Here is a 23,566-nt window from a genome sequence, read left to right as displayed (position 1 = left end):
GAAAAACATGGGAGAGAAAGAGACCCCTGGCTCATCTGCTGATTTGATTGAAGACAAAGATACAGAGTACAAAAAAGATCCATGACTGAGGTTAAAGATAAGTCATTAGAAGTGTGACAGGAATTCTCGGGATCAAGAGAGGACCAAGTTGGTTTTGGTTGTTCCTGAACTGATTCTATTGAAGAATGTGTTGGTACTGTCCAGACTACCATTTCCCTCCGGGCTTTTTTGGGTGACACACTCCTGGGGGATATTTTAACACTCACATGAAAACGTGAGACAGGTGACGGGATCCAACACTCAGTCTTTCCACAGTTTTAAAATTGCCATTGTTCAATTTCTCCAGACCTGCTGTGTCTGCGCTGAAGCTGCCTGCCTCCTCTTTCTCTCCCATTCTCGGTGTTCGTTGAAACACAACACCAGCTTTGAGTGAGGACAGCTGATCTAACGTCAGGCTCTAACATTACCCATTATAATCAATGGAATGGTTTAAACTCCCCCCCCCCCCACACACACACACCTCCCTACCTCTTCTCCTTGATCCTGTTCAGTATTCTCACTAGTTTATTACAAGCAAACAAAAAGTGTTCATCATAAATGTCCAAACAGAAAGTAGAGGAAAGACTCTTTCTTCAAACTGCACAATTTCTCATCAGTTTCAACGGCTTTTTAAAAGGAGAGTCAAATCAAAATTTGCAACAGAGTTATTCCAATAACCTGCCACCTTATGAAATGGTGGAGGTCGAGAATACAGTAGATTACGTTCCTCTGGGTATTTTGATCTGTGCAGGAGGACACATTTATTACACAAATGAGCAAGTGATTATTTTGATATTTTTTTCCTTTTTCTTTCTTAGTGTTTGTGTACTATGTGAGACTGATGTTTAGAATAATTTAACACTTCAACCATGTAGAATTAAAATTTATTCTAAGACTGCTCTGTACATTCTGGTGTGTTGCACATATGTGATGTTCAGAACAAATGAAAAAAGTAATAACTCAGCACTCCTCTTTGGGGTTGAGTCCAAAGACTTGAGATTAAGACAAAGAGATGGTCCATAGACAATACAGCAATGCGAGTGCTTCTGAATGCCTTGCATTTTTATAAGGTTATGACAGTCCATTTGTTTATCGTTTCGACATCTGGAATCTATTCTGCTCATTGTGAGGAGAAGCAGGAAGAACGGTGCACTGGGCAAAGTCTTCACCCCTCACACTCCACTCCCTTCTGTTCTGTCAAGTCATACGTTTTGTCTCCCCCAGCTTTTCTGTCAGTCTCCTGGGTTGAAAGGAGCTTAGTTAAAAAATTTGAGAATTCGTCAACATGGCTTGTATAAGTTGAAAGGACAATAAATTAATGCATATTTGTGGGAGCAAAAAACATTTAACACTCAGAACTTTAAGAGGGTTTTTCTTCTGTTTTGGTCAGATAGGTCAGATACTCTGAGGTACTTGAACAAAGAAAAAAAAAGAAAAGACTGAATTGGAACAAGGAGCAGCTGACATGATATACCACATTTTAGGACTGAAGCAAACCCCTTAGTGTTTAATTTTATGATCAACATCTTTAGTCAGTATTTTTTTGTCTGCCCTTTCTGAATTTCTCCCTAGACTTGTTTTTGGATTGGAGTTTGTAGCCGGTTCCTTTCCCATAACCCTGCACTAGAGTTTAGGGCCTCAGTTTGACCCTCCAAATTGGACTCTCGGACTGGGTGTGTGTGTGTGTGTGTGTGTGGGGGGGCGTGCGGGTGTGTTTGTCTGTGTAATTGAAGAAAGGGGAAAATAGCAGTGATCACGTTTCAGTCTCTGACTTATTTATTTTCAGTGCTAACATGTTTGGACTGTGAGTTTGGATTTATGACATTTATAAATGGAAAAAAATGATTGCTGAAGATGTGTTTGTGTTGTTGATGTGCAACGTGCCCCATTATGCGCTCCTTTGCAAATGTGTTACTTGTCACGTTTCTCTCAGTAATGAGTGTTTTGTGTATTCCAGCTTCCCCGTGTTTATGCCTTTCTGCACATTTTTGTGAGGTTGCCTTCTAGCTCGTTTTATTCTCATCATCTCATTTGTGCAAGCAGAAGGTTTCCAGCTTCTCCTATAATGTTGTGTCCTTAGACGGTGGAGTGGGTTGAGCTCATATAATTAAAGTGCCACAATAGACTGGCGTGTTTTATGACGGCAGTTTATATTGGACAAGGTAAACTTGACTCACCAATCGCTGCCCACTGGAAAGACATCAAACTCAAATTGGAAGAGGAGGATGGGAAGTGGAGCAATTGGGAACAGGAGGGATAATAAAAGCGTCAGTCAAACAAGAAAAGCTGATTTAAAATCTGGAGTAGATGAGAGATGTATGGCTGCGGCAGGGGGAAGTAGTAGTTTTAAAGGAGTTATCTTTCTGTGTGGCTTTATGCCTCGATGATCCTATTTGAAGTCTTTTAGCTTTTGGTGGCCAGCCAGTGGGACTCTGTATATCAATGTTCTCTGTGTGTGTGTGAGAGGTGTGTGTTCGCCTTCTAAACATTTCTGTTCACTGTTACACGAATTCTGAATCATTCTGTCGATAATCTAAAAGCAACTCTTCCAAATGTCCCCACTTAACGTCTGATAACGTGCAGAGTTTCAAGCTAAATTGTCAGTGGATGAAAATATTTGATGAACCACCACAGCTATGTGGTGAAGTGTTTGCTGGTTCTTGGCACACAGTCTATGGTGCTTGTCATGAATTAAAACTGTCTCTGCATGTCTGGTCTCCCACTTGATGTTTTAAGTGTTTCAGTTTGTTCACTAGCTCTACATCTATGTATCATAAGATAATACTGTAATCATTACTTAAAAAAAAACACACATAAAAGTCATTGCACCTCTATAAGTAGTAAAATGCCCTTTGTTCAAAGAGAATGCCTTGGGAGCAATTTGCATCTTCGACTCTTGTCAAATCATTTTAACACACAGTTCCCAGTTTCCGGTTCCCAGGTCCCGGTTCCCAGGTCCCGGTTTACTTTGTTTACTTTGTTGAGCAAAGTAAACATTTAAATAATTAGATGTTTTGATGTCCAGATCTAGATCTCTTATTTTTGACCTACTTTTAAATACGTATGACAATTTCTTGGCTCTGCCCGTAATGTCCGTGCAAATTACATCAGTGTCTGCCTTAAAGACTAAGTTTTTGTGATGTATTTCAAGATTATCAGTGGCATACATCTGACCGCAGTTTTGAAAATTTTCTGGAGGCAACCCTGTTCTGCAGAAGCCTGGTAAAGAACTATTCATTGGATTCGGGGGTGTTGAACCAGGGAAACATTCAAAGTATGCAGGATACCGACCTTTGAGATCTGACTTTGTACAGTCACTCACACAGTGTGAACACTTCTAATTTACAAATCTCTGCTCTGACTTTATTTTAGGAGCCCTCATTCCTTTTCTCGAAGGATACAGTGAATGAAAATGAGTTGTCATTTAGAGTCGACAGATTTTTGACCCAAAAGCTGTTGAATATTGAGGGATGCGGTGTTTACGTATACTTTGGAATCTGAGGTCAATGGTGAGCTCTGGCCAAGGTTCTTGTGTGCTTTTAGTGTAAATGTGCATATAAGGTTAAACTTTCACCATGCGGTATTTATCAATAAAGTGAGAATCTTAGCAGGCGGGTGGTTTGGGTCAAGCTGAAGTTTTAAGTTCAAGTCCAAGTTTTTACACAACCCACAGGAAAAAGAATGTGAGTTTTAAAACGAAAATGAATGACAGGCATGGGAGGGGAGAAGAAAAGCTAACAACTCAACTTCTGTCGAAATAACAAAAAGTACAGTGCTACTGTGTAAGGCAGTTATATGTGTGTGTGCATATGCGTGTGTGTGTGTGTGTGATCTGTGTTTAACGTGTGGACTTGGTAACCTGAAACCACAGGGAAAACGTTCTTTAAATTCCGGGTGGGTTTTGGTATCATGCCTTGCTTAATGGAGCCCCCCTGAGTGGTGCTGGGAATGTTGCCACTGCTAAGGGTGCAAAATGAAGAGAACGTCCTGCCTTATTTTCATCCATTCATGCATAGTTGACCTGCAGCCAAACAGAGAAATATAAGAAAGATACGGATGAGGAGGCACTCGTGTATAACAACACCACGTTTTCTACAATCACTGTTATTCCTTAATCAACCAATGGTACTCAAATTAAAGCTTCACAGTGAAAACTTAGCAAACCAACAGCGTAAATAGTCTTTACATTGTGAGAAATATATATATTTTCATAATTAAAGCCAGTGTTGTCTGGTTGTGGGTAAGTTATTACACATACAAGCTCTACATTTCTACTGGATTTGATTCAAACATGGCTGCCAGATTCTCCTAAGCTCTGTGGGTGTGGACCTGGATCATTCTAGAAAAGAAGCACCTTCATTTTATTTCTGCTTTGGCTCAATTTTTGGCCCATGTTTCAGGCGTTGGTCCAAACAGTTTTGCTATGTAATCATCATTAACTTTGTTACCAAGTAAAAAATAAGATAAACATTCCACAATTTGCAGAATGTTTGGAACATGGGTAAACTAACACTGTAACACGGTACGCACACAAAGCAAGAGAATAGCCTGTTCTGTCTAAAGTATGATGACATCGAAACATGAATGCAGCTTTATAATCTAAAAATTTGAATATGTGTTCTCAGATGAGGCTCATTTGCCAGGTTAAAAGTACATTTAAAAAATAGCAACTATTTGAAACTAATAGTGAATATTAGACATATTTTTCATACACTCCATGTTTCTGTATCTACATTTTTTATTGGTCTAATGTAATATTCTACTCCTAAACACTGTGTTTTAACTATCTCTAAGAGGAAAATGATTATAATTAACAGAAACAAAGCTCTCAAAACTGTCTAATTTATCTCTTTATCTCTATGTTTTTCACTTCATTCAGTCACTTGTACATCTTCATCACACAAGGCACTTGAGCAGAGTTCCTTAGCGTATGTCTATTTGTAGTTTTCTTCTTTAAAGAAACGTTTTTAATGAAATGCCGTGTTTTCACGAACACAGCATAGATTCCAGAAATATCCAATTTAAGAACAGTAAACATAAGAGAACATGGGTTGTGAAGAAACAGATTATAAAATCAGAAACAAACATCTTCCATGATCAATTCGAGCCAAGTTTCCCAAAGCTGTATGGACAAGTTGACGTATTCTATTAAAATGATTACCTGCAGAGCTGCTGCATTTCTCATTAAAATAATCACCAGGCAGACTTGTGATGAGCCGAATTCTACCAGTTAGTCTCATCATCCACCAGCGCAGCTCATAACAATACAGTCATTCCAGTCAACATCAGAGGGAAGAAGTAGGAACAATTTCCATTGATCAGCCCTTGGAAAAAGTTGTTATTCAGGTGAAGTACTGTGGGAATTCAGACTGCATGCTTTGCCACTGTGCACACAAACAGTGCAACTTTTTATGGTGATCCAAGTTAAATAGGCTTACTTAATTTATAAGTAGTGAACCAGATCCAATCAAATAAAAAATGGCAATCACAAAAAGTTTTAAATTCCTAAGACTGAACCTGTAGGATCCCATATGCATAATTGAGATCCCTATTTTTTTTTTCTTTTCTTCCACATTGATGTATACTAGCATCAACTAAATTCTTATGTCAGAGTAAATTTAGAAAAGTCCAAGTTAGGGAGTAACACAAAATACCGATATGTAAAAACCAAGACAAAAAATATTATCTGCCTTCATCTTTATTAGTGATGTGTTGTCTGAGAAAGGTTACTCATGAAAGAAATTGAAATTATTGATTAGGAAAATTATATTGTATATATTGTAAAAAATTAAACTGGAATTTTCAAATTCATCTCATTGGCTGCCTTATGGTCATGTGTACAATTTTCCAACCTGTTCTTGATTGACAGATATGCCTGCTCATGGCAAGCACGATAGCTATGACTGGGATTTCCGCCAAGAAGGCCATTTTGTCCACGTGTTTATCAATCCCACCGTCTGCTTGCCTTCATTTGCATAACAAATCTCCAACCTTTGTCCTTCTTCTCTTTGCCTTCTCTCTCTTCTCCACTTTGACTTCAGGTTCGTAGTACATCGTGCGATATATGTTATTCTGGTGTAGGGTAGCTGCAGTTAAAGCAGACTCCTAATCCATCTATCTGCAGTGTGCTCTCAAATGTCCCTCTCATTGAGTGTCAGGGGACCATCTGTGGTTATGCGTCTGTAAAGTCATTTCTCTTATGCGTGATAAGTGTGCTCTGGGTCTGGTGCGTCTTGTGAATTTGTCTGCATGAGTTCATGGTAGAGGACAAGTGTGAGAAGTACTTCCATGTGCCCCCCACCTCCTTGCAGCAGCAGACCACGAACTCTACTTTCCTCACTCAGCATCTTCACAGAGCCTCTGTCCTATGTATATGGGTTGAATAAACATATAAACTGGAATACACTGTGCTCTCACCTTAAATCTGGTCAACCTGTTTTGACTACTTTTTGCCAGTTTACTATAAAAAAAAGTCAACCCTTAGCATTAGCTCATGTTATTTTGATCAGATGAACATAAGCAGACAAGCAAACAGGTGGTTGCACCACACCAGAAGATCACAGTCCACTCCACCCGGCTGTGCTCTCGGGCATAGTTTACTCTGCTGGCTCTGCCCCTGCCTGCCCTTGTCTGCCGTCCAAACACCAACTGTCCCTCTGTCTCCCCCCAGACCTCTAACCTCAGTTATCCGTGCCCTTCTCGGCATGTAGGCATGTGGCTTGAGGAGAGATTCAGTTTTAGGGTTTAATATCTGTTTCTCTTCCAGTCTTCCTTTGGTCCTTCTTCCTTTCCTTCTTCCCTTACTTCCTCCTTTCTTTCCGTCCAACCTATATCCAGCAGTTTTTATGTTCACCCATATTGCCACTTAGTGGCAGTATTTTAGCACTGCAATAGGTATTTCATAACCAATTAAAGAAGTCAGAAACTTTATAATCGAATGCAAATAATATTTTTATTTAGACTAGCAACTATAGTTTGGCAGTGGTGTTGGTTCAGTATTTCACAGGAAAAAAACAATGAATGCCTATTTTTTTTCAATCCATCCATCCATTCATTCTACTTGCAGGCCAGAAGATGGATCCATGGGGTTTTGGGTCTGCTCCCAAAGAGGTGTGGCCAGAAAACCTGAATAATAAGAAGAATAGAAAACAAAATGAAAAAAAAAAGATTAGAAAGAAAATTATTTAATGATAATTGCATTCATTCTCACAAAAAGGCCTGTAGTTGGAAATACATCATTAGTAATTAGATCAATAAATATGGCTCTGATCAAGCACAGATCCTAAAAAAGATTAGGTTAATGTTTGGGTTTTTTTGTTTGTTTTTGTCTAAATGGATGGAAGTGCTATTGTTAGTCTCTTTTTCAAATAAGTCCTCAGTTTATATCAATTTTTGTAAGTGCACGCATTGGGTTTTACACTTTGTGTTCCTTAAGTCTAGCAGCTTAGCTATTTTCTTTAGAGGTCTATGTGGTCTGCCGTCTCAGACTGCAGCATGTCTGCTGGTACATTAATGCAGGCGACACAGAGGTGGGGAGAAGTTACACCCAGCCACAAACACGGTTAGGGCAGCCAGGCCTGGAAAAGTCCTCAAAGCAAACCACGGACCAATTACAGTTTTAATCGATCTCATTTCCATCACAGACTATTAGAGCTTTAAACACGCTATGGCCATATTTTATGTTTCCACTGCTCTGCCACTAACACTACAGGAAAATGTTTACAAATTTCTTTTTATAATTTGTTTAACTTTCATGTCCCCAGTGAGTCATAAATTTGTAGTTGCGGGAAGGGAGAATGGCTGGTTCCCTCACTTAGCTGCAAATAAAACTTGTCAGTTTAAATGTCTTTGGTTTAGATTGGATTTAAAATGTCCATGGAGCTAAAATTCACAACAAACTGAAAAAACTGCCTTTACATTTCACTTGAATATTAGTGTTTAAGGTACGTAATAAAAGGCTGGAATGACAGCTTTGCGTCACTGCGCCATTGTTCAGCAAGTTATTGTGATCATTACAATGAAATACAATATGTTACAGTTGTGTAAACTATCTTTTTTCAACTAATCTTGCTTTAATTTTAACCATTGCTTTTAAATTATGAACACAATGTGCTCTTAATTCATAGCACTCACCACATGGAGGCAGTATAACCACAGTTTTTCTTAGACTAACACCTCTATCAGTGTCAACAGTGTTGTAGTAGCTGTGACTGACTAATTTACCAAAGGCTTAACATATTCACTGTAAACTGCCAGACAACAAAACCTAGTCCTTTTAGTACATTTCATTTATTGGCACCTTCAAGAACACTCAGAGTTATCTTGCTATTCAAGCGATTCAAAATCAAGTGCAAACACAAAGGCACACAAAAAGTATCAAAATACGTAGTTATAAAATCTAAACAGAGTACAAGCAGATATGTTTTTACATGTCAGGTGAAAAGTGCTTCCAGAGGCAAGGAGTAGAAGGACTGAAAGATCTGTCCACCACAGTAACCAGGAGGGAAAACAAGAACAGTAAGATAAATAAACCTAAGGCATCAGAACGATACTGAGAACCCTATGAATTACATAATCATAGACTTCAAAGTGAAAAACAGGATTGAAACATGAAATGTAAGGGCTACCAATGATGTTGTTCAAGAGATGGGCTTAACAGACTGAGTTCAGTATGTCATAATGACGTTTATAAATCATATGGGGAGAAAACTGCAGAGTATTTAAAATCATTTGCAGTTCTCACATAAATGGGACTCTGAGTGATTCTTTCTTCTCCACTCTAAGTATATTGTCTTTTCAGTGTCAGATGATCTTATTTATAAGCAGCTAATATAGATGGCAATACATAGGTTGGTAGATCAACTTCCTTACAAAAACCACAGAAAAATCTCTGTGGACATTCATAGCTACTAAAACAGAAACTACAGCTTAAACAACCAGTCACACCACTATCTTTTACTGTAGCTGACAGTGTTTATGCTGCATATATCAGAGGGGTTGCCCACTTAAAAGAAACTGCGCAAGCAAAAATAAAGTAAATGAAAACTTACTTGGGAGGCAACTGACAGTTAACTTTTCTTATAGCCCTGCTCAGAAGGATTTGAATTAAATGAGCTGTGTACGCCCAGAGATATACGCCTTAAACCACCGTCTTGGTAATATGACATTCTTACAAACATTTAGAAGTGAGAGAAACAGGAGTATGAGAAAAGAAAGGAGAAGCATGAATATCTTTTTTTTGCCAAGAGCAAGTCACTATGTGGCAAATTAATTTGCCACTTTGCAGTTGCTGCAATTGTTAGATAAATCAATACATGTTCATTAGCCTGGAGTGCTGAAGAAATGAGACATGCTCTGTTGAATGCAGGCTTGTAATGGGCTAATGATGGGCCAGGCTAAATATTGTCTCACCTCGCCTGCAGATAGACATGGGGAAAAAGAACAGATCTAATGATACCAAACACCTCTCAGGAACAAGGTAATCATAATGGTACTAGCAGAATGTGGATAGCTGTAAATATGTGCAAATATGTTGGAGTGTTTAATTAGTTCCCTTTTACTCTTCAGACTCTGTGCATTCACTATGGCTAAGTTTTTGTTCCAGCTTACCAAATATCTGGGTTTGGCCCAGGTCACAGTGGTCTTCAGCACATTCCAAGGAAGGACAAGACAAGGGTTGAATTAAAAACAAAAAAAGTTTTTGTTTGGATAACCTACACCAGGGCTTGTGTGTTTCCACAAGCAATGGCTAGGGGATATAATAAATATTATCTGTTAGGCTCTCTGGATGCAGGATGTGTGACCTTGGTCACCAGCGGATCCTTCAAACTTTCCTCTGGGAATTTGTCTGTAATTTGTTTTTTCCTTAACCAATTTTGCCCTAAGTTCACTGGACAGCTCATCTTTGAAGAACATTTCATTTTGCTATTAGATGTAGGCCACATCACCACAAGACCACGGTCTGCTGTAGAAGAAGGGACTGGGGTCAACTTTCATTTCCATCTACCAAGAAAACACACCCAGCCAACAGCTACCACAGCACATGGCTGATTATACAAGGAAACAGAGACAGGCAACCAATCACAATGCCTTTTTGCAACATATGGATTTCTGTTCATGTAAAATTAAAGGATGGACTTATACATTATTTCACATAGGTACTGTATTTATTCCTCTAACTGTTTTGCATTTTACAATCATAATTTTGAATGCAGTTTTGTGACAGACCCCAAAACTATATTCAAGAGTAGTTTTCCTTAATTTTAGAAATAAGATTAAGGAAAATTAACAATGCTTTTAGATTATTTTAAAAATAAAAAGCAGAAAGAAAATAGTGAAAGAAAACCTGTTATAGGCTGATAAACAATTGTAACAGAAACAATAATCGGAGTATAAACCTAAAACTTTAAAATGTTTAGAGATACTCCCATGCTGTCTGACTAATCATCAACTATTTTGCATAGCAGAACTGGTTTAAAAAAAAAAAAAAAGGTCACCCTCTTAAACTGCAAATACAGAGACAAATAACCCAGAAAGATTTGCAGCTATTCATACAACCAACAGTATTTTGGAAAGCATTGGCTCACAGGGTCTCAAAAATAAATAGATGCCACATTTGGAGATTTTTATTTAGATAAAAAAATAATATTTCAAACTATTTGTCACTTTCCTTCTATTACACAAGAATTCCTTTAAGTTTGCATCTGTATTGAGGCAAAATATGAAAACGGTCTTGAGGTATATATATATATATATATATATATAAAAAAAGATTGTGAAGCACTTCATATGATGCATTACATGAAATCTGACATAAGTGATTGACCATGTAAATTAAAATTTTACATTGTGGGACTAGTGGATGCGACCCGCCACATCGCCAGTCCCTGTGCAAAAGTAAATGTTTAAGGAAATCAAGAAGTACCTGATAAAAGGCCAGGCACAGGCAATTGATGGCCTTAAAATCATCTAGAAAGTGGAGCATGAAAGAGAGCATTTTGTAAGCACAGTTACAGCTTTTATTGCACTGCTGAGACCACACTTTTATTGCGTGTGAGACATTAGTAATTTGAGCTGTAAGACCTTAAGCCATATAGCTGTTGCAGTGCAACCATTCAATAAAACAGCCTGGTCTTGGTCAAATCAACCTGGGAACCCTTCTGAAGGAGTAAACCCAAGCCTACCACAAAACCTTAATCACCCATATCTCAGTGAGAAATACCTCAGATAGACTCAGCACCAGCTCCGTACACATGATTTACCTCAGGTATAGTTCAGGAAGTTAACATTAAAGGTCTGCTGATGTAAACTTCATGGACAAATATGCATGTTCCTGACTAAAATGATGTAACCTGGAGTTTAGAGTTTAAAAAAAACAACTTTTCAATTGTTTAATAACCAACATTGAACAATCTGTAAAAAATTATATTAATAGATTCAATATAAACACAGTGTAGCTATTTTTATATAGCTTTGATGGTTATGTTATCTCTGGATGTTAAAATATTTGCTCCTTCATATTCATAAGCTTAAATATAAAGATATTGCAAAAGACCAAAAAAGAAAAACAGGCATCTATCAAAACAATGTTTATCCAGGGAGTTAAAAATCAAAAGGTTTTGAATCCACCTGAAATACTTGGAATTCTAAGTTTCCGAGAAACAGTGTTGGCTGAGCAATAGATGAATTATTACAAATGACAAGATTTCTGAGTTTTGAGTTTCTCACCAGAGCCTGATTAGTCATGCAGACACTCCCCATCACAAGAAGGGGTTAGTCAGAATGAAATCATCAAAACAAATTCCAAGCAACCTCCAAACAGGAACGATTATACCGCTAAATTCTGCAGCTATCTTTCCCGATGACATTTGTTGTTGCCAAGATGTCTTCTTTCCCTGTGCTGATCTTCATGTTTCTGACTCTGCTCGACTCTTCCCACACATCCGAGCAATCACATCATGAAACACATGACAGGAGGCTCTCTGGACTTCCAGCCAAGACCACAGAATCACATGGCAGCCTTAACTTACCTATTAAATAGATTAACTTAAGGTTCCCTAAAGTTCAGCAAAGCAGAGGTTTTGTTGATACTACTCAGTTGGAAGAGAAGACCAGACATTTATCAAAATAATTTTCTTTCTGACAATATTGGGCTAAATGTTAGAAGAAGACTTTTAAACCTGATGAAATCAGAAGTTGTTGGGAATAAAATAAATAAATAAATAAATAATTAAATTGATGCAAGTATGGCCTGTAACCTTCCACCTTACGCATAGCGTGCCAAGGACAACGGCAGCTTCAAAGAGGTGATAAAGTCAGTAAAGAAAAAAAATATGCTACTTTGAACTGCAAACCAAAGGGTTGACTTGGAGAGATCATCTAGGAGCTAAAAGAAAAGGAGTAGAGTGCAGGATGGGTGAGAGAAAAAGAGCAGTGAATAAAAAGGAGACTGCTTAAGCTTAACTGCCCTGCAGATGACCCCTTCATTTTTGCTTGCAGTTTCTTCTTGCACATTTTGTGATCCAAGTATTTCCTCTTTAATATTGGTGCCTTTGAAGTATAGCATGCTATATTGCTTACTGCCAGGAGTTCAGACAGCTTCAATAAGAGCAACCAAAATGTCCTCTTTTCTTTCTTTTTTTCTTCTTTTTAGCTTGGTGTTTGAAATATTTATTTTTCATGAGAGCAAATCTAAAATTTTAGAGGTTATGGCAGGTCTCAGTGCCATGTGTACTTGTTTATGGGGCACAGGACTCCGGCAGAGTGTTTGTATCTGTTTAGACATATTTATATTCGCTGTAATTGGCAGCATGTTCTCATAGGTTATGTTGATTAAATGTTTGTAAAGTGGCTTTCACCAGTTCCTTTAGTGTTTGTACTACAGCGAAAGGCTCCTATGCTCACAGTGTGTGAGAACAGTCTGGCCTTTCAGAACAAAACCTCTCGTTCAGACTATTTCAACATGTCCAAGCCCAGCTCGTAAAGTTAGCTGGCTACAGACATACACTAGACCCCTCCCTTGCTTTCCCTGCTGGACTCACTTGTGACTTCAGGCTTTCCTCTTTAAAGGGCAGGAAGAAATAGCGGTGTTGCAGCTTTTCCAGTGTTGCCTGGTTTTAATGATGTAGATGGCAACACTTACTAAATATATGTTGTTCTTTATGAAGCACTGTACACAAAATTATGTTGTAATTATTACAATACTACTACTATTACTAATATTTTTTTTCTCTCTCTCTGTTTTAATACCTGAATTTATTACCAAAGTGAATGACACAATTTTACCATGTGATTCATTGACATGTTACCCACTGATAATGATGAACCATGATTTCTTATTACTTTCCTCGAAATCTCTATGACGGCTCTGTAGCTGTATCTACTCTGCTGAGTAAACAGTATTTGACGTAACATCGATGTGCGCATGCGCATTACCATAAAATATGCAGGATTGACGGGTAAAACAGTCAGAACCATAGACAGAACCATAGGTCAGAACACCGGCAATCCGTCCTACCTTGTGACAATGCGCATGCACAAGCCGATGTTACGTCACGGGTTACTGACTCACCAGACTTCTTAATGATACATCCGGTTTTCGAAAGGTGGCACCGACAGGTAAACGTAGCCTGGCACTGGACATAGGTAGCTCAGCTAGATGCGCTGTGGTAGGTTGTTCAGTTTATCCAGATAAGGGGCGCAAACCTCGGCTCAATTTGCGACCACCGCTTGTTCAGCTCCTGGAGAAATGCTACAAGCGATCTCGATTGACTTAGACTGTAAGTCATAAAATGACTTTATTGATGTGATACATTTTACCTTCTCCACTCAACAACAGTCAGGGGAACAGTCACATAGTTTTATGTATTACATAGTCTCACACTTACAGTTCTTGTTTATAGATGACATTTTTTACTCTTGTTTCCTTGAATTGACCTAATTTCCCTGTCAGCAATGGTAGACTTTGCAGGGTTTTTGTTTCCTTGCCCACAAAGTTTCAGATGGGTTGAGATCTGGGCAAATACAGAAAATCCATGTAAGCCTTATTCATTCCAAAATCAACAGTGCTTTATGAGATCATTGTCCCGCTGAAACATCCAATTGTGTTCAAGTTCAGCCATCTTGCCTTTGATTGTAGGTAAAATTCTTAAATTTAGAGGTATTCATAGTATTGTTGCACCCACTTTGTCAAATACTCAGCATGAATTTACTCCCACCATGCCTGACAGCTGGAGCAGTTCTCTCTGGTTTAAAAGCATCACTTTGATTTCTGCCAAATTGTTCCTTATTGCTTTTGTCAAATCTCATCTAACCATAAAATAATTGTCCGGAAGGTGTTTTACTTGACACTTTTACTTATACAAACGTCCAGTTTGGCGTAAAACTCGTCTCACATTGGTGTTCTCCCGACTTCCAGTTTACAATGGCTCTGTCTATTCATCAGGTGTTCCTCAACAACCTAACCAACACGAGAGCATGTTCCAACAGGAAAACAATTCCAAACACAGATCCAACCTGGTTTTAGGATGGATGATGTAGAATGACGTCATTGCTACAACTCACAATCTCTATAAACCACATTTAAATACACCCACTTTTTTTTTTTTTTTTTTTTACCAAAGCCATAACTCTATGAAAATTATACATAAAAATATCCAGAATCAGGATAATGAGGTACAAGTTCACTTTGCTGTCTCCCCACTGCACTTTGAAGATGAATATTTGATTTTGATTTCTGCTTCAAACACAGAAAGCATTCCTGCAGGCCTTTAAAAGATCAAGAGAGTTCAGTTAGAAGTTGAAAACAGGGAGCAGAGGTCAGTGCTACTGTGTGCTCTAAGCAGAGAGAGCATCCAGACAAAGCAGCCTTTAAGAGCGTGTGTTAATGGGGCATTCAGCGATGACTGCTACAGTTCCACCGAAAGGAGCCAGAGAGTCATGAGTCAAATGTAATACATGTGTAGGTAATCATTTGCAATGTTTGCTGACACTTAACATTTGACTCGAGGAAAGAAATGAGCAGAGTGTTGTTTTGTTAAAGTAAGGCAAAGTGTGTAAAGATTTAAGCATTTAATTGCTGTTGCTGAAGTCTGATCTGTGCCATAAACCGCTGGATTATACTGTTTAGCACACTAAATTTGCTATCAAGTAATTATCCCGGGATATCCTGCTGCATCATTTGTCATGTCCCTTATGTGCTATCAAATATTACTCCAATGAAATGTGGTTAGCCTAGCACTGCGCCAGACTCACCATGAAACGTCTTTTTTCTCTCTCTAGTATCCAGTCTGATGTGATAATTTCCAGTACTGTCATCGCGAGCCAAGCATAGAGACAGACATGCATACACTCCCAAACCCACAGATGTTTGATTTTACATTTTATTATTTTTATTTGGTGGAGTGATGCTGGAAGGCTATTGATTGTTTCCATCCTGAAAAGATTTAGAGTTGGCAGCAATAAGAGCTTTAGCTGTTGTCAAAACAGAGATACGGTTATCTGTGTGAGTGTGCGCCTTGGGAGACTTGGAACTCAGCTTTCCAAATACACTAAAGTAAATCAAGCAATTCATTGATTTATAAATAATAATAATAATAAAACAAAGAAGAACAATGGGGTGTAAAGTTAATGTGCAGCTTGACAGGGTTAAGAGGGGAGATTTTTATTGGCCCGATCAGTAAAGTGCCATTTCAGCAAGTTGATGGAGCGCAGACCTCATCAACACATTGCTCAGATCACAGGCCACAAATTCTCAGGTTCAGCACTTTTCTGATTTCCTCCACTCAAATTTGCATGAAAGCATGGACGTGTGAGTAAGCACAACCACAAGTACATGTCATACCTATAAACATGTCTGTATAAACACACCAACTATAGCCATCTATAATCGCTTTATCACCGTGGCGCTGCTGCTGGAAGCATCAATTGATTTAGTGTCAGTACCTGTCAATCCCCTAATATCCTTTTAATTTCACAAATTAATAATTTACATCAGTATATAAATCCCAAAATAATTCAGACAACATTACAAAGACATGCAAAAATAAAGAGTACTATGTTAATATATAGGGAAAGTAGTTTGAAAAGTGTTTGTTGCTGTTGTTTTGCCCCCAATGTTTGCCTTACTCCTGTACTGGATTCATAGAGCATATTGCTGGAAATGAATGCAGAACACAAATCCAATCTAGCAGAGCAGTGCAGAGTAAAGGGAATAATTTGCCCAAGCTTGTGCAGTTTTCCTCTTTTTAACAACGTGCATCGCTTTAACTGATCCCTTCATAAATAAGACATTGATTGAAGTTTAAAGTAAGTAAGTAAAAAAATTAATCTTGCTGATTTTGCATTTCTTCCCCCAGCTATAGCGCTAGAATCGTCAGAAATGGTCTGCATGCCCAGAGGCAAAACCCAGAGGTCAAAGTTCGCAGCATGGATCCTACAATTGCTGAGTTCAAGAAAAGGCTGGAGCACTTCAACCAGGTAGGAGACCGTTGTCTTACCACTCGGACATCTGTCAACGATAATTGTCTTTTTTACTCAAAAGTGAGCATGTGTGTGTTTCATCCTGGTAATACAAGGACTGACCTAGGGGTGCCACTGAAGAACACAGATAGTTTTACTAATTAAGCTTTATATTGCTGAATAAATAGAATCCTTTTCAGTATCAAGAGTTAGCTATTGTTACCAATGAGATTAGCAAAAAATAATTATGGAACCCATGTATCCTTATTTTAAATACTTTTTTGGATACATGCAACACAGGGAAATGCTGATCCACTGAATTATCTTTGTCATTTCTTGTTTTCTGAACAGACCAAAATCAAACATAAATGAAAAGGATTTTGAGGGAAAAGGAAACCCTGACAAGAAAAGTGGAATTACTGTAGAAAAAAAAAGAAAAAAGGAAAGAGATGAGAGGGGAGAGCAAAAGGTCAGGAATGAGTGACAGATAGGCACAGATGACACAAGCAGCTTCAAAGTGACACTGTTTGTCATGTAGATGGGGCTTAGAGCTGAAAAGGACCAAGAAGAAAAGGCCCATTTCAGAGCTTCCCTAGAGGCCATTTGAGGAGACAAACGGACAAGGATTTTGTTCCCCTTTGCCTGACTGCCCTTTTGTTGCCCTTGAAATTATGCCTACAAATAGTATCAGTCACTGCCCACTCTATATCTGTAGATCTCACTTTCTTTTTCCCTTATTTTACCCTGCCTATGTCTATTCGATTGCTCATGCTTCTAATACATCAAAGAAACCTTCTCTTGTGTGTTCTCATTTGTCTTTGTTTCTCCCTGTTACTGAGCCTCTCTGTTGCTCTTATTTGAACTGATATCATCATGGTTCTTTCTATCTGCTTTCATTCCCCTGCCTTTATCTCAGTCTTTTTTTTTCATGAATGTTTTTTTTTTCTTCCCCCTGTTCTTGTATCGCTCATATGTTCCAGTCTGCCTGTCAACCTCTCTGCCTGTCTGCCACTGACAGCTCAAGATCACTTCTGTTAAACTTCAGCATCCTGTTGTGCATTGCAGCTGTCAAGTACCTTGTTGTCATGGAAACTATGCAGAGTTGAGCAGGTGTCCCATTGACATTTAGAGAGTTGAAGAGTGCACCTTGAATCCAGACCAAGTGGCAGAGCTTTGCAAGAGTTTTATGGCTATTTCATATAAGAGCATAGGATCCAACGTCCCATGTCGCAACCAGCACAACTACAGTTACATGTTTACATAATGGTAAGGGTTGCCAATATCAAAAGTAACAATTAAATGCTTATCGAAATACTACTTCTACTGCTGTTGATAGTACTTACTAAAATCAAACAAGTTGATTTGTACTGTTTGTGTTGGACTGCGGCTTACTTCTAACATTTCTCACATAACGGATCAAAGGGATTTTATTCTGAATTATATCCTCATTCAACAGAATTAGTTAATACCGTTACACTCTCATAATGTAACCGAGAAGCTTAGAGACAAGCTTCCTTTTTTTTTTCTTTTTTTTTTACTGTCACTGTTCAGCTCATGTCTTGAGTTCCACTTTAGTTATTTGACAGTTTAACTAAATATTAGAATATGGTGTAATTTCCATAGTGTCTTTCATTGATACATTCTTTAAGGACATTGGATGTTTTTAAATTGTTGAAAGACTGATCAGCGTTCTCTGAATAATTTAACTGGCCTAAAGGTAAATGATACAATTAGTCAACTCCAAACAACACAAATATTGTGAAACAACTAAATAATAGTTGAGTGATTCTCAGGAAAGCCAAAAGCTTAAAATTTATGCAGTTTTAAAGCTCTAAAGAATAAGCATACACCACTACATATTTGAATAGACCAGTGTTTTATGTTCTCACTGCCTGTGCAGTACAAATTTGTCAAATCCATCTTCATGCAATAGATTGGACAGTATTCCCAATATATTTGAACAGTAGCTATATGCTCAGTAGCTTTGAACTGCATTCGAAAAACACACTGCATCCTACCAGTATTTCATGGTTTACATTAGTGAATGTCTCCAATTTAATTCACTCACCAATGTTTTTTTTTGGACCCGACCCGTCTCTTCTTCATTTACCTTAGTAGATGTTTTTGCTCCCTTCAGAGGTTCTGCAGAACAGGAGGGACTCAAAGCGTGCCAATAAAATATCCTCCGTATCATTTCACCATCAACAGAGCCTGAAACATTGAGGAAGGCAGGATGGACCACACCTTCACATGACTTATGCCAAATTTTCTTTTCATCATCTGAAATGAAGGCTTATCATAATAGGCAACATTCCCCACACTGTTATTGTCCTACATTGGTGGGACAATAACAGTGCTTTAAGGAGTTTTCTTTTTTTATGTGTGCAACAAATTGCGTCAGCTGTGGTTGTTTTAAAGTGCTCTTATGAATAGAGATGGAATGGATTGATTCAGCATTTGAGCAAGCAAATGAATAGGTGTGCTTAGTAAAGAGACTGGTCAATGCATAAAACAGATGGTATAGTAAGAGTTCAGATAATTAAATTGATTATGGCATATTTCTTGATTAAGCACAAACAATCTAGTATTTATGTGAACCACACCAGCAATTGCTGGAAGCTTGGTTATTTTAGCAATAATCTCCTCTTGCCTTATTTGAGTTTTGGTCATTTCTGAGGAGTAATGCATAGGATTAACTGAAATGCAGGCCTGACTAAACAATATCAAAACTGACAGAAACATAATTGCAGGGAAAAATGACATTAAAATGATTTTAATCTCATGTAATAGTTTATTATTTTATTTTTTGAAGCCCCTCATTAGTCATTATACAACGTTTTCTTCCTGCTTGAGTGGGAGGGAAAATAAAAAGAACTGTACACAATAGATTGCAAATTTGTTGTACCTGAACATAAGGTTTGTATTTTCTGCTTGTTCTTTTGTGGTTTTGTATGATCACTGGTCCCATTTGTCTCGTTTTTGGCCCAGTAACAGTCTGACACCTATACAGCGTGTACCCCTCCTCTCATTCAATGACAGATGGGATAGGCAGTTTTGCAAACTGAATGATGGCAACATGTTTTCACAGGTTGTGTTTACTTTCAAGGCCCATTTATCTAGGATTTTTTTTCTTAAATTTTAAAGTTTGCAGTGCACAGTTTGTTCCCTCAGCTGATTGTAGCTCGCTCGAATGACTGAGTTTCAATGCTGTGTCCTTGAACTGTAATTCCAAGTTCCTCAATGCAACATAAAGTTTATAAAATGCTCTGAACTGAACTATGGCATTGAAAAAAAAACTTGGAAGAACAGAGGAAGAAAAGCAAGAAAAGATGTTTTCTTGCTGTGCTCTCTGAGTTGATCTAAACAAGAAATCTCCTACTGAGACATCACAGACTTTTACCTCAAATGTATCAATATAATTATTTTGCATATGCACAGAGAAGAGCTTGAGTGCCGTTTTAAACATAAAAAGACAGACAGCACAATTGTTGGGTTCTCACAATCATGTGAGGTGCTTGACAGCTTTATGTGGTGAATGCAGAAATACACCACTTGCAAATCCGCGAAACGTTTTATGAAACTAGAATCTAGAAATGACATCCTAACAGAAAGAAAAAAAAAACACATGCACGCAAATGTCAAACCTAATGTTACATTGTTCTATAAAAGGATCTATTTACTAAGTCAGATCAGAATCCACCCATGTTGATCTCCCCTGACTATCTTCTTTATTTCACTATCTTCTCTGCCTGTAAATACTGCTAAAGTGGACAATAAATGTTGTGTAATGCACGTTTGATTAATAGCATTAAGTCCAGCTGTTTATGGGTGTGGATCCTTTAAGAATGCTCATTTCGTTCTCATGAGGTCAGAACATTTGTGAATGTGTAAAACCATTTCTTTTCTAAATAGAATGTGACACACAGACTCACAGATTAACATCAACACGTACAAACCCAGACAGTATCATTAAAAAAAATAAATAAATAGCAGGAAGTTGGGGTAACTGAAATGTCGGCGCACCGCTTTAAAGATTTTCTTAAAAATACAGAGTACAGAATTGAAATTGAGAGAAACATATTGGGTGATTGATTAGGCTGACTACTGCTTTGCTGTGCTACTTAACAAACAGCTCAGTGAGATACCACACTGGAGACGCTTCCTTTGAGATCAATCATCCTAGCAATTAAATATACTTCATTGTGTTTCTGTTCTAATTCCAATGCTGTTTAGCAAAAACAATAATATGATTTTCTGACTTCAACACAGAATGGATTTTTATGTCTTAGTCTAAGGGGGTTTGAGCTGTAAAGCATTACTGGAGCCCAGGGATAAAGAAAGAGCCTGGAGTTAGCTGGCAGCATGTCACAGGGAGGGGACACATTCTTTCCACTTGAAAAAGATGATGAACTTGGTCTTCAGAGGAGCTCTGCATTTTTTTTTTTTTGCTGCTGCTGCTGCTGTGGCAACAATACAGTAACAGGTCTGTCTACACAGTCCAGTGTTTTCGCCTGGCAACCAAACTTTATGAAGCCAGACTGTAATTTGATCATAACATTTTTTTACATCTGTAATTTAATGCAAAGCTTCTAAATATCCCACCAGATGTGACTTTTTTGCCTCATTTTTGGGTTACCAACTCATCATTAAAGAAAGGAAGTCTGCAGTGACGCAGGGGCAAAGCTCATGATCCATCTGCTTTACCCCGAGGCCGTGTAGAGGACCCATAGAGGACTGAGGCCTCTACGCGGTCATCACAGGTTTGAGTCCCGGCCTGTTTGCCCATATCCTCCCCCTCTCTCACAACCCACTTTCCATGTTGACACACTGTCAAATAAAGCCCATTAGAGTTAAAAAAAATCTTACAAAATGAATGAATTAGTAAAAAATAAATAAATAGTAAGCCTTGACACGTAGAAAACCTAAAACTTGCTAGTGGTGGTGGCACATAGCTACGAAAATCAAATTTGCTCTTCAAGAATTAGACTATTTTGAGTTGAACTGGCCCTAAATTATCACAAGGTATTTTAAAAATTCACAATACCAATTGTTGCCTCGTTGCCAGCATCTCATACCAGCAACAACAGAAGCTGTTGCTGAGGGACAAACATTCAGAATCAGCAGCGGGCATCACTAATTAAAACGTCAACTATGTTAACCCTAAAGCAATAATGTTCAAGATTGACTCAAGGGAAGCCAAGTGTGCTAAACAATTACAAAGTTAGAAAAAAAACACTAAATAGATAAAAGATGGCATAAGATTAACAAAACTTGCAAGCTTTAAAACAAATATTTTCCAATGCCATCTTGTCAGCTGCTCACCCGCCCTGCTCTGATAGAGATCGGAGGTTGCTGGTCATTTTGCCCCTTTGCCACTCAGGATGCTTGCAGCTTTAGTTGTTTCAGACTCATCCTTTGTGGGAACAAAAAGAAACCATTTTCCAAAGAACATTACTTTGTACATACTTTGGGGACATTTAATTAAAGTGCTGAAAGGGAGATTGGTCCTTATCAAACTCCAACAGATACCAGGATGCCTATACATGCTACAGTAAAATTCCTAATTTCCATAGCAGTCTTGCCTGCTATGAAACATACAACATTTGGAAATGTTGGTAGCTGTTGTGACTTTTTTTACACTTGTTGTTTAGTATATTTTGCATGCTAAGTGACTGATTTACAATTATATGTTAAGCATAATTTACGTGATGATTATTATTAATTGAATTGAACATGATAATATATAATTACAAAGGTGAAGTGAAATATATAAGTGCGAGACATAATTTATTTGAATAGAGGAAGTCTTTTATTTTGAAGAATCCTTAACAGGATCTGGTTCTGTTTTGTCACTATCTTGCTTTTGTTGATTTGTGGTTGCTGGGTTACGAACAGCTGTTGCCGTCATCAGCTGTCGCCGTGTTTCTCTTCAATAAAAACTGAATAGAAAGGTTCAGTAAAAGACATACGAGCCTCCGTCTCGTTTGAAAAAGCTTTCACTCCGTAACAGTAGCTTTTAGAAAATATGTAAGTTAAGGTAAATTCACGACCACATTGTTTCATATCTTGAAACAATGTGGTCGCATTATCATTGTCAATGATAATGCGCGCATCCAATTAATCTGAATATATTAACGGGTTAATATTACATAACGCAGATTAATTGACCTACCTATTTTTTCCTGTGCACTTGGGTGCGTTTACACTGCAGCCTGAAGTGACCCAATTCAGATTTTTTTGACGTAATGCGACCTGCATCCTATCTTTTCATGGCAGTGTGAACAGCACAGGTCGGATTCTTTTCAGAATGTGACCCATATCCGATACGTATCCGATTCAAATGCGACCTAACTTCCAGGTCGCATTCATCCAAACTGAACGTCATTGATACTCAACAAATCTCACTATTCTGCGTCCTGATACGCGCAAGTGGGAAGAAAAACAACAACCATGACGGACTATATAAGTATTAAGTTGTTAATATGTTTCTCCGGCCGGACAACTTTAAATATGTAAGCTAAGCTCTACCGTTAGCCTCCATGTTTACTTCCGCAAACACTGAGCACTTATTCTTTTTATGGCAGTTGGCAGAACACTGAGAACGCTGACGCTATTGCGCCCTCTAGTGCGCATGCGGGACACTTTCAGGTCGTCTGCCCGTTCAGACTGCAGAACACATACAGGTCGCATTTACTGGCAGTGTGAACAGCCCTGGCAAAAAAAAATCGGAATTGGGTCACTTCAGGCTGCAGTGTGAACGCACCCATACTCCTGGCATGTGCACATCTACGTGTACGAGCTCGAAATTTCACATGCACGAATTACGCCTGTTGCTTGGATGGATGAGCTGCTGACAGACTACATTACCTATCAGGTAATTGTTTGCATTTTAATTGGTTGGAAGGAGCGGCTTTCCCAGGACACCGTTCCTGCAAGAACTACAGCTGTGTGTATAGTTAAGTTTCAATATTACAAATTTAGTTATTACAACACATGTTGACATAACAAGGTTTGTTGCCTGGATCTAAATGTAGCTCTTTAATCTGGAGATTAAAGTTAAAAAATACAC

General features: G+C 38.2%; 1 protein-coding gene and 1 long non-coding RNA gene across 3 annotated transcripts in view; one reads left to right on the top strand and one right to left on the bottom strand.

Annotated features, from left to right (window-relative positions):
* The window catches only part of gpc5c (glypican 5c), a 100,514-nt gene that overhangs the window by 53,618 nt on the left and 23,330 nt on the right, over positions 1-23,566 (top strand). For both annotated transcript variants that reach the window (XM_008433801.3, XM_008433800.3), the window contains one exon: positions 16,395-16,515. In XM_008433801.3, the coding sequence (XP_008432023.2) occupies positions 16,395-16,515 (121 nt within the window). The remainder of the gene's footprint in view (positions 1-16,394; positions 16,516-23,566) is intronic.
* On the bottom strand, positions 6,973-22,925 carry LOC103479400 (uncharacterized). Its single transcript, XR_535941.3, has 3 exons — positions 22,670-22,925; positions 21,820-21,910; positions 6,973-7,164 (listed from the first exon to the last, which is right to left on the bottom strand). It is a non-coding gene; the product is annotated as an uncharacterized LOC103479400 (long non-coding RNA).

This window comes from Poecilia reticulata, chromosome 17, assembly GCF_904066995.2.
Source record: "Poecilia reticulata chromosome 17, P_reticulata-male-v2, whole genome shotgun sequence".
NCBI lineage: Eukaryota > Metazoa > Chordata > Actinopteri > Cyprinodontiformes > Poeciliidae > Poecilia > Poecilia reticulata.
This window is presented reverse-complemented; position numbering and strand designations above follow the sequence as displayed.